The sequence below is a fragment of the Manacus vitellinus genome, unplaced genomic scaffold (assembly GCF_001715985.3).
Source record: "Manacus vitellinus isolate BGI_N305 unplaced genomic scaffold, ASM171598v3 scaffold_6_pilon, whole genome shotgun sequence".
In the NCBI taxonomy this organism is placed as follows: Eukaryota; Metazoa; Chordata; class Aves; order Passeriformes; family Pipridae; genus Manacus; species Manacus vitellinus.
In genome coordinates this window covers 25626607-25643546 of record NW_021940750.1, presented here as the reverse complement: position 1 = coordinate 25643546, position 16940 = coordinate 25626607, and the positions used below count along the sequence as shown (strand labels likewise).

Here is a 16940-nt window from a genome sequence, read left to right as displayed (position 1 = left end):
ACATAACTGTCCACTTACGTCAGCCAGTGAGAGGTGTGTAGGCAACTGTTTTAAATTGTTAGAGTACTATGCGCATTTGTAGACTGTTTTATGGGTGATTTGTTAGATAGGAGGATTAAAAGGTAGTGTCTCTCCACTGTAAACTTACTGACATGTGTCTTAAATGTTTGCAATCCATTTCCTTACTATGCAGTATATACTGGGAGAGACAGTGTCTCAGAGTAAGTGCCCAACGTATGTGTTGCTGTACATGCTTTACAAACATCCAAGTCCTATATTGTATCTGGGAGTAAAAAGGAGGCATTGGAGTTCTTTTTGAATCGGTATAATGTCTCTGTTCTCCATGTTGCTCGGTAGTAGTCAGTTTTTTCTGAAGTTTCCTTATGATTTTTCAAGCTTGGTCCTAATTATAGCTGACTGCAGTCATGTGTTTTAGGAATTGTGTAGTCACAGTTAGTGTGGTGGATTTTATATAAACAATTACATTTAGATAAATTAGCACTTGATTTTTGTCCATGGGGGGCAAAATAGGTTCAGCAGCAATAGAAAACCAGAAACTATCTAAGTATCGGAAACTTCTTGGATTCAAGCGGTGGCAAAATATTCATGCAGTAGAGACCATCTTTGTCAAGTTCTTCTTTCAGCTATAATTTCTGGTAGATCTGGGCATTTATTTCTTTATTTGCTCTCAGTCCACTCATTTCTTTTTTTTTTTGAATTTGAGAGAGAACACAGATGTGATACCAGCTGGTTATGTTGGAAAAAACAGGAAATATTCAGCATTCTGAGAAAACTGCTGATCAGTTTGAGATGTTATTTCCAGAATTTCAAAGTTCATTAGGAAGTGTAATGAAAATTTATAAAAGAAAATGCAGTCTGTATATCAAGCTTCATAACTTTTCAGATGGAAGAGTTTGATCTACACCTTTTATTTTGATTCAGAAGCACACTTGGTCTTTGTGGCTCATGTTCAATTGGATTTAAAGAAGTCAGTGCAATTGTTTGCCTCTCATTACTGCTAGAAGGCTTTTGACCATCAAGAATCACATTATGTTAATAAAAATTTCAGGCTAAAGGATTAAGAGAAGCATGAAGACTCCAAAGTTGATTTGCATTATAATCTTGACAATTTCTGAAAGCAAGGATTTAGGGGAGGAATTGACAGGCCAAGCTACCCCAGTAAGGAATCTGTCTTTTCCCCATGAAGTGTGAGCCTAACAATTACATGAAGAATAGCAAAGCTCAGCTTTTTCCATTAAATACTTACAGTCCCCATTAATAAGGGACCTTTTTTATAGTTTTCATCTAGTTCTCTTATTCCAGTGGCACAGAGACTGAAATGAGAGCGTCCTATTGCATTTCAAGAGATTGAGCAAGCACAACATCTGCCAAATCTCCTTGACAACCAGTATGTCCTTTTCAAGATAAGGATATTCTGTGAAATGGAAAACAGATTAATGCTGGATCCACTTGATCTTATCTTCAGAACACTCAGCCAGCTTCCCACATCACCAAATGTCTGATTATTTTTTTAATACTGACTAATTAAATAATGGATTTTGGAAAGAGTTAATTAGAGAAAAGAAAATAATTCTATTATCAAGGTTGCATTCCAAAAAGAGCCTTTAAAAGATTTAAACTTGGGCAGAATTCAGTATATGGTACAAAATGAGCCAAAATTTCTCTGGCCTTTTATTTGTTCCATGACACTAAAATCATAAAGGTTGGAAAAGACCTCCCAAGATCATCAAGTCCAACTGTTAACCCAGCACCACTGTGTTCACCCTATCCACAAGTGCCACATCCACATGTTTTTTGAACACTTCCAGGGATGGTCACTCCAGCACTTTCCTGGGCAGCCTGTTCCAATGCCTGGCAACCTTTTCAGTGAAGAAATTTTTACCAGTATCCAGTTGAAACCTCCCCTGGTGCAACTGGAGGCCATTTCTTCTCATGCTGTCATCCCCCACTTTGCTACAGTCTCCTTTCAGGTAGTTGTAGAGAGTGATAAGGTCTCCCATGAGCCTTATTTTCTCCAGGCTAAACACCCCCATTTCTCTCAGCTTCTCCTCATAAGACTTGTTCTCACAATATTAAAGGTTGATGCGGTAAAACAGATAGACATACATGGAGAGAAACAAATACAGTTTGTATTGTATTTTTGAAAATCTCTAGGCTCCTAAAGAAACAGAAAGAGGATTTTCAGGACGTTGGAGATAATAGGAGTTAACCTTCTAATCTGCTTATGACTTAAAAATTCCACTACATTTCTGTTTAGACACATACTGCTCCTGAAAATGTCGCATGTCATAAAGTCTCTTTCCTGAGGATGGACATGACATGTTAAAAAAATTGAGTTCTGTCACCATAGTCTTTCAGTTTTGATTGTCATTTGACCTTCTAGTAATGATAGGCTTTTTTTTTGTGAAGGCCAAGAGATTTCTTTTTCCTTAACTTGAAAAATTATATCCTTGTTACCTGATGTTAGAGAAGCAAACGTAGTCCATATTTTGTTACGACTAGTCCATTATGATGTTTTTCTTAGTTGTAATTTAAGAAGAAAAAACATGCTGATAGGAGAGAATAGTAACGAGTACCTTGGAATTCTCATAAGTCACAACACTGTACCTGATTTGTTCTTTGAGTGTACAGCTTTGTTTTCTCCCAAAAGCCAATCTCTCCTTTGCAAATTGCTTTCATCTTTAGGGTTAATGTGTATCATTACTGTAAAATCCAGACCCCTAACCAAACTATTGGAAATTTACATTTACTTCTTTACTAAACTGAAATTTCAGAACAATATTATAGAAGATATATGTATATTATTTGCTGTTCTACCTTCTTTTGGACAGGACTTAGAGACAGATTTTCTCTTTCATTGTTTCTAATGCTCTCTTGTTTATTTTTGTCATAGCTGAATATTAAATGCTTTCAATAAATATAGAGCAATTTTTTTAACTTCTCATAGGCTTATCAGTTAAAGTTGCCCTTTCAGTAGCTTTGCTTACTGAAATGTGTGAGCTACTTCTGAATTTGAGATTAGTAATTAAAAAAAACCCAACAGTGGGTGTGTAAGGTATGTATCATGTTAAATCACATATCGTGTCTATGTGACTACAATATCTTTATTTTAATATTACATATGTCATCCTTGCCTCTTTGTTATCCTGAAGAAAACATGGATCAAGTGAGTTGAAGAAAACGGGCTAGGTTTCGTTTCCTATTGTTCACCTTTAAAATAACAGCTTATTATGCCTTTTCCAATGGCGTAATCGCTGTTTTTCTTATGTTTTGTTCCTAAACTTAAGTTTAAAATCAGTCTTTGTTGGCTTAACATATAAAAAAACCCCAGATGTTTTTTGTCTTGTTTTATAGAAGCTGAGTAATAGCAATAAAGGCCCTAAACCAAGCCTAGCAGAGATCACAGGATATCTTCATGCTGACATTTATTAGAGTTGGACCAGGTCCTAAGGCAAGAGGATATGAAACTGAGCTCTTTCTAGGAATAAAAAACAACATCACTATGATGATGATTATTAGCATGAAAGCATTATTGCAATAATTGTCTTACTGTTTGTCACTGAATATGAATCCTGCTTGTTGTGAGTTTGTTTCCGTTTCTGACTCTTTCATATTTAAAGCTTTTATTAGTTGCATACTGGTTTCTCTAATCTATGTATATTGTTAAAAATAACTTTCTTCTCTCTTTAGGCAGGAATTTTCAGCATGAATGCATGTGAAGAGGGTTTTGCCACTGGTGGCAGGGATGGCTGTGTTCGCTTGTGGGACTTAAATTTTAAACCAATTACTGTGATTGATCTCAGGGAAACAGACCAGGGATATAAAGGTAAACAGAAGTTTATCACTTTCAATATACCAATAAGGTAGGAAATTTGTCAGTGTTTTGAACAAAAAAAGACTTGAAAAACCAAAAAGACTGTTTCATGTATGTTGCTGTAAACTATTTGCTAGAAATGGAATAAATCATGCCCACTAATGTGAAGGTCACATAGTCCTTCAAAGTTACTGTAAAACATATGATGAAGATTCAACTTTTTATGCACATTGTCTCTAGACCACAGCAGCTTTTAACAAGGAACAGTAATGCTTAAAGAGAACTTGGAAGAGACAGTAGGATCTACAATGTAAACCAACAGAGTCCAAAACTTGTGTTTGCTAGTTATTCAAATTTTTATTAAAACTATTTGGAAGTTATTTACAGTTTTGCGGTACTTAGAACACTGCTTACACAGAACACTGCTTACGTATGCCTACGACTTCAGTTACAGTTTGTCATGCTAAATTTTTACATAGAGTGTTCTAGATATTATTGCTGTAATGATTTAGGAAAAGAATGCAAACATATGCTGAAGGACTAATGTCATTTACAATATTGCTTTTGTTGGCATTTGGTTTTCTTTGCCCTCAGTCACTTTGTTATTTTCTAATATCTTGCCAAGAATTTGAAAATGTGGTAGAATGTCTGATGGCAATCAGATACTCAGGGTCAATACATAACATGTTAAGTCTTTGTATGCTGTAATTGATTTGTATTCCCACCAAGACTGTGAAATACTGCAACAAGATTCAGTACATTCCATTTTAAATACACCCTGTAGTAGAGAGGCTCTGTTTTAAATTTGAATTTACTCAGCTGCTGTTTCTCAGCTCTGTTGCATGTAAATGAAAGCTGTATTTCATTCCCCATTTCTTTCTTTCAAACTTGATATCCACTCTAGATTGTCTTGTTTACTTTTGATGTAACAGGATCTTGCCATGAACTCTTTTCCCTTGTCAAATGCCCATGACAGAGCTAATAGATTTTTTTGAACACTTGTCTTTAATAAAATCTGTTTCTTGAATTTTTCCCCTTTGCTTTTTTTTCCTTCTTGTATACTTTTGAGGATTGCCATAACGACCTGTCCTTTTACTTGTTTTCTTAATTGCATTTTTTGCTGCTTCTATACCTTACCATTTGGTAATTTTTCTTGTGAACATAAACTCAAGATCTGTATCCTTGTGAATGGCTTGCAGCAATTAGTTGACTCTACACATGTTCTCCAGGTAGTCACATTGTATTTCAAAATGTCTCCCTCCACCACAGGAAGTTCCAAATTACTGAAACAAGTATCTTAATCATCCTTTATCAAAGATGTTGGTTGTTTCTTTATTTTTTAATCACTGTAGAGAGAATAGCCATATAATGTCTAAATTATAGGACTGAATGATAACGTGGTTATATTCACCAGTACAGTCGACAGATCAAATCTGTAAAGCAAAACAGATGCTGTAGGGGGTCAGAGTAGAACAATATATATGCATTTTGAGGGGTGTTTGAGGGCTGTTAGCTCTAGTCTGGTTCAGCAGACTGAAAATTGCATTGCACTCCTGGAGCACATTGTTCTGTTTCATGTGGAGGGAGTCTTATTTGTGCATTGGAAGGCTATCTTGTAATGCAAAGCATGTTAAGTAGGCACCATCAGGATCTTTGCTTTGAGAGAACGTTTGCTTTTTCAGAATTAACACATCCATGCAGATGCACCACACTGGCCTACTAACCCACCATTCCCTGTTTGTGAGTCATTCAGTTTCTTTCCAATGTAAATTTAATAACATAAGGCTTTTCTTTTCCCTCTACATAGTTAGAAATATTTTTCCAAAGAACATCAGTCTGGACCATTACAATATTCCTTTCTCTTATTTGATATATATAATTGTGTCTCACATATTAATCTAGAGTAGCTTTTCAAAGATATTCTTGAGTGAGTGCTTAGGCAAAGTTAATTAAGTCAGGCATTGCTACCATCTGGTTATGAGCATTTCAAATTGGCAAAATTGAGTTGCATTATCAGAAGGTAATAAATGCAGCCTGTTTTAAAAGGTGCCTATTACTAAAATCAGGCACCTAAGACTGGGTTCTCAGTGTAAACTGTCTTAACTTCCATTTTGTTATTCTTGACCTTATCTACAAACAACAACTGTGAGTGCTTACATTCACTATAAGCCTAAGTGCTAATTTAGTTGTTAGAAATGCTGTTAAATTCCATCATAAACCCTTTTAATCTCTCTATATGTTGTTTCAATTTGATTTAGTATTATTTTTTTGTTTAGTGGGCACAAATACTTTCATATACTATTAAGATGTTACAAAGAATTGGGCTCTTTGACTTTCTAACATATAATGCTTGTTCCACTGATGCTTTTGTCACTTAAATAATGTAGGTTCATCTAGCTAGTACTAAGGTCCATGGTTTGATCAGAAACTGTAATTTATAGTCTCTGCTAATTTTGTTGAAACTTAGAGACATTAAAGGCATAATTTCATCTGCAAATGTCAGTACTATATTTTTCCTTTATTGAAATAAGGCTCACATTTTATTTTAGAAATTTCTTAATACTAAACTTGAAAAGTTTATGTTCCAAGTGCAAGTATGTGTTATATGGAATAGATAAAAGGAGTAAATGGAGGAGTAAGAGAAGGTGCGTGGATACTTCTTGACATTTTCTTACTTTTATGTTTTGGTGTGTGCTACTTTACCTTTGCTTCATGATATCTGAGGATGTGTCTCTCAATAACAATCTCTTCTACAGGTCTGTCTGTAAGAAGTGTTTGCTGGAGAGGAGACCATATACTTGTCGGGACACAAGATAGTGAAATTTTTGAGATTGTGGTGCATGAGCGTAATAAGCCTTTCCTGATAATGCAGGGGCACTGTGAGGGAGAGCTGTGGGCTTTGGCTGTCCATCCTACAAAACCCCTGGCAATGACTGGAAGTGATGATCGATCAGTCAGGTTAACTCTTGTTTGTTTGTTTAACTGCATGCAGTTTTATACGAACCAATAATTTTGTAGATAACCTAATTGAAATGTGTGCATTTTAAAGGTATTAAAATGTGGCATTGAAGTGCTCCTACAGTTTAGGGATGCATGAAATTAGTGCTCGAATATAGTGGAGGTATATATTTCCCTCAAAAAACCATGTACAAAATTTGAAAAGATTTCATTTAGACTAATATTGAGCACTCAGAGAGACAAGTATCCTGTAAATGTTCCCTTTCCAGGAGCTATGTTAAGCATTCATAGGTTACAATGAAAAAATTGTAATAAAAACTTATATATTTTACTCTTACCATATTAACTTCTCCACATGCTGCAAATTAACTTTTAGTTTGGGAATTTCATCAGACTTAATGCATGCATTGTAAACAGAATATTAATGCTCAGAAAACCCACTGAATTAATCCCTTTTACAAGTTCTTTTTTTTTTTTTTGTCAAAAACACCTTTTCTTTCTTAAAAATATCTTAAGTGTAACATGGTTAAGCAAATCAGTAGTTCAGTTATTAAAATTGAAATAATACTCTAAAATTCCAGTTATATCTTGTAAATGATAGATATTATAATGTATCTTGTAGTAAAAACTTACATATTATATAGTATTATTAGTTATAAGGAGTTATTAGTAATGACTTGTTAGTAGAAAAAGTTATTTATACTGATCAAAGTCTTTATAATTGTTATTTAATGTTCTTGGCTAAAACGATTAGCGAAACAGTGGAATTTTCACAGGAGTGGTCTGAAAGTATATATTGTCATGTTATCATTTTTTATGTTCAAAAAATCAAACAAAATTAATCTATTCCCTCATTTTCTCATTAGATATTTTCTCACCTTTTAAAATATAAAACTATTCCTTGCTCTATACAAAATTCACACTTTTGTCCAAGATTTTTCTTGTGGAAAATTATTTTAAAATAGGACACTGCCATGTCTGACATTCTTCAGAAATTGCGGACTTCATCTTACCTATAACAAAGCTGCAAACCCCTTTTCACATTTGAAATAATTACTTTATTTTAGAATTTGGAGTTTAATAGACCATGCTCTGATTGCCCGGTGCAACATGGAGGAACCCATTCGCTGTGCCGCAGTCAGTACTGACGGAATCCATCTCGCTCTTGGGATGAAGGATGGCTCTTTCACTGTACTGCGAGTCAGGTATGCTACCAAATTAAAAGCAGATACATTATTAACTCCTTCAAGCAGATTATCTAATTGTTTTTATAGATTGTATGTATACTGACACTGTAGTGACCATACATGTGGTCACTTAAATTTTTGTTTTAAGTTACATCTGAGCATTAAATTTTAATTCTCGGATTTTTTAAATGTGCTACATATGTTCATGTTGTTCTATAACAACCCATTTGAAAAAGTATATTGGTCTATTTACAGAGAGTGGCAGTGTTCTAGGAAATGTTTTACTTTAGGTTTTAACTTCATTAATTATTCTTGAATTACTAAGAAATAAATTTCATTCATAAATTGTTTCCCTGTGTTGGAATTTTGCTCTCAGCACATCACGCATATAAACCCAGTGCTGACTTGTTGCTGAAATCCCACAGTTTTAAAAGGAAAATGAGATCTCTGTCTCATGTCAGTGAAGTTTTCTTCCCTGGGTGAATAAAAATCTGGTAACCTCCCTGATGAGGTTTTCTTGTGGACCCAGTTTGAACAGTGCCTTTTGTTTGCTCTCCCTCAGCCCAGTGCAACACCTTCTTGTGTCACTGTTCCCTTCTCTTTTTTTTGGCCATGAAGCCCTAACCAACTCTAAAAACAGCAGTTTTGTGTTTACACATGGGATAGTAAAGTTCACTTCATACTTTCACAATCTTGTCCATTTTTTAAGACTGGGAACTTGACACTGTGATAAGGCTCTTCTATGCTTATGACATGCTTTCTTTCATACTACAGAGATATGACTGAGGTTGTTCATATCAAAGACAGGAAAGAAGCTATTCATGAACTCAAATATTCTCCAGATGGGAATTTCCTAGCTGTTGGTTCCAATGACAGCTCTGTGGATATATATGGTGTTGTTCAACGATACAAGAAAGTTGGGGAATGTATTGGATCTTTAAGTTTCATTACGCATATGGATTGGTCTTCAGACAGTAAATACTTACAGACCAATGATGGCAATGGAAAGAGACTTTTTTACAGAATGCCAAGTAAGATTCTGAGTTGTCTTTATGATATTTGTTACTTACTATAGAAATAATGTATAGTAGTTTTGTAAAAAAAAACAAATGTAAATCCTAGTTCAAAGCATGTGGTTATAGTGAAAATTTTTTGTAACTTTGTATAAATATTTTCTATATTTGAATAAGTACGGCATTTTTATGGCAAAGTTACTTAAGTATTTTTATCCTTATATGTTTACTGTCCTTTATAATGCATCTTTTCATGCTAGATATGTTGGCTTATAATTTGTTTTATTTCTTAAAAGTAAATTTTTGCTCTCACTTTTTTAGAAGGAGAAAAATGCAACATTGAAATTCAATTTTGCAATAGCTTAATAGCTTTGTACTTGTGGAGCTTGGTTATTAAATGAATTACCACTTAATTGTGCTGTAGGTTTTTTTAAATATGTGAAAAAATCAGTATGTTGCAGCTCAGGAGAGTAATTTGATTTTCCTGAACTATGTTTGCAGCAGAACTGAGGAATTTCACTTAAAAGAGCTTTTACACTGAGAAACTTTTTGATAGCCCCATTATTGTAAGTGTTTTCAAGATAACACTCTTGAAATCTTGACTGAACAATCCTTTATTGTTGAAATAATTTCCATCAAGACAGTTCCCTCTGTAGAGGACATATGCACATATTACAATATCTCAAAGCTTCAAATTTAAGTAATCCTGATTAGAATATGCCAAGGGCAGTATTTATCACAAGGCTTGACTTCTTTCTTCTGTCTATTATATACACTCTTTACATAATGATATTTTCCCCACTCATCATATTTTTAGTAATTATGTATTATCATCACCACTTTTTACCTTTTCCCTTCATTGTTGTGCAATATTTATGCTTTACACTGTACATTAGTCACAGATCCATGCAGCTTTTTGTGACTCTCTTTGCTGAAGCATCTAATTAATTTTGATTCTGTGTAATGAACGTGACAGAAGATACATAAGAGAAGATAGTAAGAACTTAGACAGTAACAAATATACACACAGAAGGAGCAATTTGAAGTTATATAGGCAGCTTTCAACCTGGAGTTTTTTATATGTTAGAATGTGGAATTTTAAAACTTGGTTTATGAAAAAAGTTGAGCAAAGTCAGTGGAGATAGAGGAATGTCCTAATATTTCAAAATAGTATTCAAATTGCATAACACTTGAAATTCCACTACAAGTGAGTAAAGGAACTTTCAGTTTCCTGGTACTGAAAGATCTGTAGGACCATGTTATTGATATAACCAGTTTTAGTAGTCATTATTTATGTGGATTAGTAATTGAAAGAGATTATAAAGTAAACCTTGTCAAAGGTTGCAGTTATTTTATCAGAGCTGAAGGATCTTCAAACAGGGCACTTGAGTTCCTTTCCAGCTTTTGGAGAGGTATATAGTAGTTAAAATTTTTCTTGAGTGTGGGAGGTTTGTTGTTGGTTTTTGGTTTTGTTTTTTTGGTTGTTTGATTTGATTTTTTGTTTTGTTTTGCTGTTTTTTTTTTTTTTTTAAGTCTTCATTTCTGATTTGATTGCCATTTTGCTTTCTTTTCTCTAGGGCTGTTCTTTATTTACTCTGTTGAGTCCAGTACACTTGATTTCTCCCTTACTAGGGCGATCCTTCTGTTGAAAACTTATGTTCTTACAGTGCTTGCGGCAGCTCTCCCCTGCATCTCATCCCATCCTATTTGCTTCCACTAGGCAGAATCCTAACTACAATAAGAAAACAGGAAAAAAACACGGCCTAGTTGTCTTCAATTTTGTTACCACTAAAGACTGAGAAGTGAATTTTGTTGTCCCGCTCAGGTTTCACAGTTGTGTGTTCAGTCCAACTCACAGCTTTCACATTTGCTTGCGTCGTTCCTGTGTTGCTCCTGCACTCTGCTTCTGGCCCTTCCAGAAGACACACTATTTATTAAATGAGCCTTTGGTCTGACTCCGTTCTTCAGCTCTTAAGTGAAACTTCGTGGGATTGGATCACTGTCATTATGAATAGAGCTGGTGGGGAAATTGATGTAACAAGGATCCAAGCAGAAAATTGATGTTTTCAGTAATTTACAGTGGCCAAATCTAAATGAGTTCTTCATTTTTTTTCTCAAAATAATCCAGGTTTCTAGAATCATTCAGCAACAGAATTTTTCTGAACTTTATCTTAAAATGACTACATGTGTTTTTTGGTAAACATTTAAAAAATAACACAGCCTCAAGAGATACCAAGACATTATAAGAGCTGTAAAGTACCAAAGCCATGATCTTCTGTTAGGTAGTCTTGAGAAGCCTTACTATTGATACTTTTGGTCATAATAGGGAATATTAGATCAGGACAGTGTCAGAAGTCCATTTTTATTGTGTCTCACTTGGATTTGATTTCTAAAAGATTTTTAAAATATTACATTCTTTAAAATTGCGTAAGTGAAAATTTAAAAATGACTCTATTTTTGTTCTTAGGTGGAAAAGAAGTAACAAACAAGGAGGAATTAAAAGGCATTCAGTGGGCATCATGGACCTGTGTTTCTGGCCTAGAAGTTAATGGAATCTGGCCCAAATATTCAGATATAAATGATATAAATTCCGTGGATGCAAATTTTATTGGGCAAGTTATGGTTACAGCTGATGATTATGGAATAGTAAAGCTCTTTCGATACCCATGTCTAAGAAAAGGTAGTACCTTTAAGTTCAATTATAAAAGTATTTTTGAATTTTTGTTATTCAAGAAAAATTAATTAGAAGTCTGGGGTTTTGAAAATTATATAAATGGCTAATATTTATTCATGGAAGTTTAGTTAGAGCTCAGAGGTAGAGAACAACAATAATTAGCTGGTGTATTGAGAACTGTAATGTTAACAGTATTTTATTTGCATTTTGAATGAACTTTACTTTTATTTTGTAAAATAGTTCTCTTTTTTTTTGTTAGAATTCTGTGAGGTGACTCAGTATCTACCCTTTTATGAGATATATATCTTTATGTATTTCACCTTGTCATCAAGTAGTTTTCTTCCTTTCTCTGAGTGTGTGATAGAGATTTGGGCTAGGAACTAGAAAAAAATAACTTTGTAAATTATTAGAGGTAATAAATAAGTGACCAGTGTATTGATCCTGTAATCAGGGTATGCTACTGTATGTTATTTGAAATTTTAAAGCTTTTCCAGTAGTTTTCTCTAATTTTTTTCTAACAAGAAAGGACAAATCTTGTTAAATTTTTTAAACTGAGGCCTAAGGTGAGAGATGTTATTTTCAAGTTTACTCTTCAGGACTGAGTGAACAGAGGAGATATGTGTATCCTTTTGGACAAGAAAGGCTGCATTGTTTCAGAACTGTGTGAAAAACTCCATTTTAGACACCATTCATTGGATTACCTCATGTACCAATAAAAACCTTTTCACTTTAAACATAATCTGGAAATGAAATGGTTTTGAATATCACCTTTTACAAGAAGAGTGGAAAAAAATATGGGGGAATATCAGTCTTTAAAAACAAACAAACAAACAAACCAACAAGCAACACCCAAACCATTTCTTTAAGTACATATTGCTTGAAGACATATCCTAAGACCCATCTGAGCAGTTGTAGCCAGCATTAAATGTGAATGGTGTCTCGAATGGAGTTCTTCAAACAACTCTGAAACAATGAAGCCTTTCTTGTCTAAAAAGATATCTGTATAATGGAGTGCTGTTAGGAACTTCGTTTTAGTAACTGACCCAATCATTGTATTGTAATTATGTAGTAGTTGGTGAAAATGTTAACTTGATGTAGCTATACTACTACTACTACCAGTTCTACTGCTGCTAAACGTGGGAGCATAGGAATTGCTACAAGTGCTTAGCACTCAGATTGCACAGTGAGAACCAGTGCTACAAGCACATACATGGGGGTGTTTTCACAGACTTAAAAATACATGATTTAAATAACTGTATATTTTCAATGTAGAAATAATAATTGTCAAATTCTTGGTTTGTAAAAAATAAAATAAAATTAATACGATAAAATTAAAAAAATATTTCGATCTCGTACAGGACGATCATATCTCTTTTCTTCTTGAATTTGACTTGCTTAAGATATTTTATTTTGAAACCCAAATTTAAAAATTTATCTTAAAGACAGATAAAAATTTTTGAATACTGCAAAAAGTTGCTGCTATTAATTAAAGTATTACTACTAATTAGAATATATTTATTAAGCTATTACTTGTTATAAGGGTTCCTTAATGTGATTTCCTGAGGTGCTTCTGAAACATTTATTCCACAAATATTGAAAGAGATTTTTTTATTCTTGTTCTAGGTGCAAAGTTTAAAAAATATCTCGGTCATTCTGCTCACGTGACAAATGTCAGATGGTCCCATGATCACCAGTGGGTTGTTTCCATTGGGGGAGCTGATCACTCTGTCTTTCAGTGGAAGTTTGTACCTGACCGGAAGTTGAAGGATTCTCTTCATATAGCACCCCAAGGTAAGCAACTTATTGAAAAAACCACCAACAAAAGGGTGGAAGGAGGGGAGGTTAAAAGAGAAGTAAAATTCTTTGGTGCGCTATCAAAATAAATATTCAGAATTGTCAGTCTGCACAAAGTTGTTGTTCTTTAAACTTTGCCACTGCCTGAAATACCTGATAGAGTTGCCTAATACTTGCCAATACCCTATATGTTCAGGTTAGCAAGAATGTGAAAAATCCCTTCACTGCTGTATTTCTTGTGCAAAGGAAAATTTTAAAAGTTCAGATCATAGATACAAATTTTTGAATTCTATACATCGCATACTTTACCAAATTGACAACAATTGGATGCCCAGATATCACTGGAAAAATAGACTTTTATACTCATTTGATTAAAATTTTGAAGTATTTAAATGATGATTTAAGCATTATAGCTAATTATTTAATTTTAGTATTTTTTTAAAGCAGCATATAGATATTTAATATTTGGGAAAAAATGAAGATCATGTTTCCACCAGTGACTAATACAATAATTATTCTCATGACTGAGTTTCTTAAAATCAAACAATTAACTGACTGCCTCCCCTGAAATTTCCTAAAGGAATTTAGAGAGAAGGGAAATAAGTATATAGAGTTACAATGAAATAGGCTGTTTCACCATTTAGTTGCTAAGATCAGATGAATATATATCAGTGTGGACTCAGCAAATAGGTAAATGAATACCAATTCTGTGCTGAACTTGTCAGTGACAAATGCAGAAAGAAACAATCGTTCTCTTAATCTCCTAGACAAAGCCTTCAAAAAGCCTTTAATTGCTTTTATTCTTCATGGTATGAACTCTTTTTCAACTAATTATTTCCTGTGACCTAAATTTCTCTACCAGCTGCTGCTTCTCAAGATAAAATTTCTACATTTTAGTGGATTCCCTGTTCCTGGATATATAGCCTTACTTCTGCCTATCTGACAGGATGTGCAACATACATCTGCTTTGTCACATGATTGATAATTGTCCTGTTAGTGGTTTTCCTAACTCTGTACTCTTCTACCTTTTTTGGTAGCAATATTGTTTTTCTCTAAATCACTGGTAAAAATAATAAGTATTACAGCTCCAAAGATAGCTCTTTATTGCATTATTCTATAAACAGTCCTTACTGAGTGGTGATTCTCTTGGCAATTACATTTTGAGACCTGTAAAATCCATTTGTGTTCTAGACTGTCTTTATGTCTGGTTTCTTAATCAAAAATATACAACATTCAATCAAAGGTTGAAGAAAGTTCAAAATAGATTATCATTTGTCAGGCAGGACATTCTTCTCAGTTTCTGGAATGGAACTCTGCTACAAGATGTAGTCTGGCTTTCCCTACATGTAAAATTTTAAATTACTATCCTTTTTCTCAGCAGTCACCAAAAATTTTGCCACTTTCTTCCCCTATGTAATTTTCTTCCCCACTTATCTGTCCAAAGAATTTCACCTCAATCGCTCACTTAACCATAAGTTTCTCTTTGGAGCCCCTCTCTTGATAGTTTTCTGCAAGTCTTAGGTTCTGCTTTGTACTCATTACTTCATTCTCTTCTGCTTTCCTTTTTTCCTAACATTAATGTTGATGAAATAATTTTAATGAAAGCTAACTTGCTCCTATACCCCCCAAAATTATCATATTTAGGAGTTGACTCATTTCTAATGTAGCAGCAGAGTTGGTCCTGTCAGTCTGCCAATTATTAGCAGTTATTGTTATAATTAATATATTCATTGATTATCAAAGCAGAAGCATTAAGGTTTGTACTTTAGGTTGCTTAATTTTCTGTTTCTGTTTTCTTGGTGGCAGAGAGTCTGGTTGACTCCAATAGTGATGAATCAGACTCAGATCAGTCTGATGTTCCAGAGCTGGACTCTGAAATTGAGCAAGAGACCCAGATCACCTATCGTCGCCAGGTAAAGGTTTGGGCTTCAGTGGCAGCTGGAATACTTCCCAGGGTTTAAGTTGGTCTTTTATGAAACCTGTTGAAATCTGAAAACTGGGAAGACTGAGAGCTGCATGGGAACTGACCAAAAGCTCTAGAATTGTTATTACCGGATGCATTCAAAATATTAATTAATGAATAATTAATATTAAGATTATAATTAAGATTAATATTAACAGAGAGAAAAATTATTATATGTATTCCTAGCATTCTCTACTGGAGTTTTGGTTGCAATTTAAAAACAAGTTACACTGTACAATCGCTGGCTACAGGTATTGGAGGGGTTTTTCCAGTGATGTCAGGATAACATTTTTGTGGGTGATAGCTGTGCCTGAAATCTCAGAAATATGCTGATTTTTAAGTATGCTCATTCTTAAAGGTTTACAAAGAAGATCTACCTCAACTTAAAGAGCAATGCAAAGAAAAAAGAAAAAGTGCAGCTTCTAAGAGACGTGAGCGAGCTCCAGGGAACAGTATAAGACTACATTTTGTTCATGGGTATGCAAACAAGGATTCTTTAAAATATACAAGCAGACTGTGTTTTGTAGATTAGTATTTATAATTTAATAATTCGATGAAAAACTTTCAGGTCAGTTGCATTGTGATTTACTATTTTTGTTTATTTCTGTAAAAATAAATTTGCACTAAATAAATAGAAAGCTTTGATGCCAACTTACTAATTCTGCACATAAATTCTGAAGAGAATTTGCACTGAAACTTTAGCTGATACTTACTATTTGAATACAGGTGACTAAATAAAGTATTCAGTAGTTTCACCCATACTTTTCAGTATCTGCAAAGTAGTAGTTCTCTTTGTTGTATTATTTTGGTAGCTACAATAGAAACTTGGTGTAGTTGAAGATGACTGGGTGCCATATTAAGTGGTGTTTCTAGCAGTATTTTATTAAAAAAGATATATAAACTGTACCTAGTCTGAAACAACTTACATATTCCTCTGTTAGTTTAGGAACTAAATTTAGTTTTAATAGGTCCTGTAATTTTGTTAAAATTCAGTTTCAGTCTTTTTGGTGCTAATTTGAGTAGCAGAACGACTTTCAGATGCATCCTTGAAATCTTATGATTTTGTCTTTAGGATTGGTAGTCTCTTATAACTCCATAAGTGAAGAATGTTTGTCAGAACAAAGATGTACTGTTTTAAAGCAAACTGGCGTTAGATGTTACTGCATTAGAATAATGATCAGAAATCTAAATTCACTTGATACAAAACAAAACTAAAGCCTTTATTCAATTAAGACATTGTAAATCAGGTAATACTGAGTTTTCCTTTCAAAAGATACCTCTTTGCAGGAATACAGCTTCTTTTCAGACGTAACTAAATGCATAGATAAGTTACTGATACTGTCTTTCTTTATAATGGCACTTAAAGAATTGTCAAAGGGCTCCACATGGAATGATTATTAAATTAATAGGTAATCATTCAACTCAGCAACTTAGTCTGTAGAAGACATGTAATCTGACTAATAGCTTTGGAAATAATGACAACTGGAAAGCTTGGTGCAGAGTTGGCTTGTGGGGG

General features: G+C 33.9%; 1 protein-coding gene across 1 annotated transcript in view; it reads left to right on the top strand.

Annotated features, from left to right (window-relative positions):
• Positions 1-16940, top strand: part of EML5 (EMAP like 5) — a 90410-nt gene that overhangs the window by 14743 nt on the left and 58727 nt on the right. The window contains exons 6-13 of the mRNA XM_018082138.1: positions 3712-3847; positions 6592-6793; positions 7861-7998; positions 8755-9011; positions 11461-11673; positions 13291-13458; positions 15268-15374; positions 15783-15901. Of these exons, the coding sequence (XP_017937627.1) occupies positions 3712-3847; positions 6592-6793; positions 7861-7998; positions 8755-9011; positions 11461-11673; positions 13291-13458; positions 15268-15374; positions 15783-15901 (1340 nt within the window). The remainder of the gene's footprint in view (positions 1-3711; positions 3848-6591; positions 6794-7860; positions 7999-8754; positions 9012-11460; positions 11674-13290; positions 13459-15267; positions 15375-15782; positions 15902-16940) is intronic.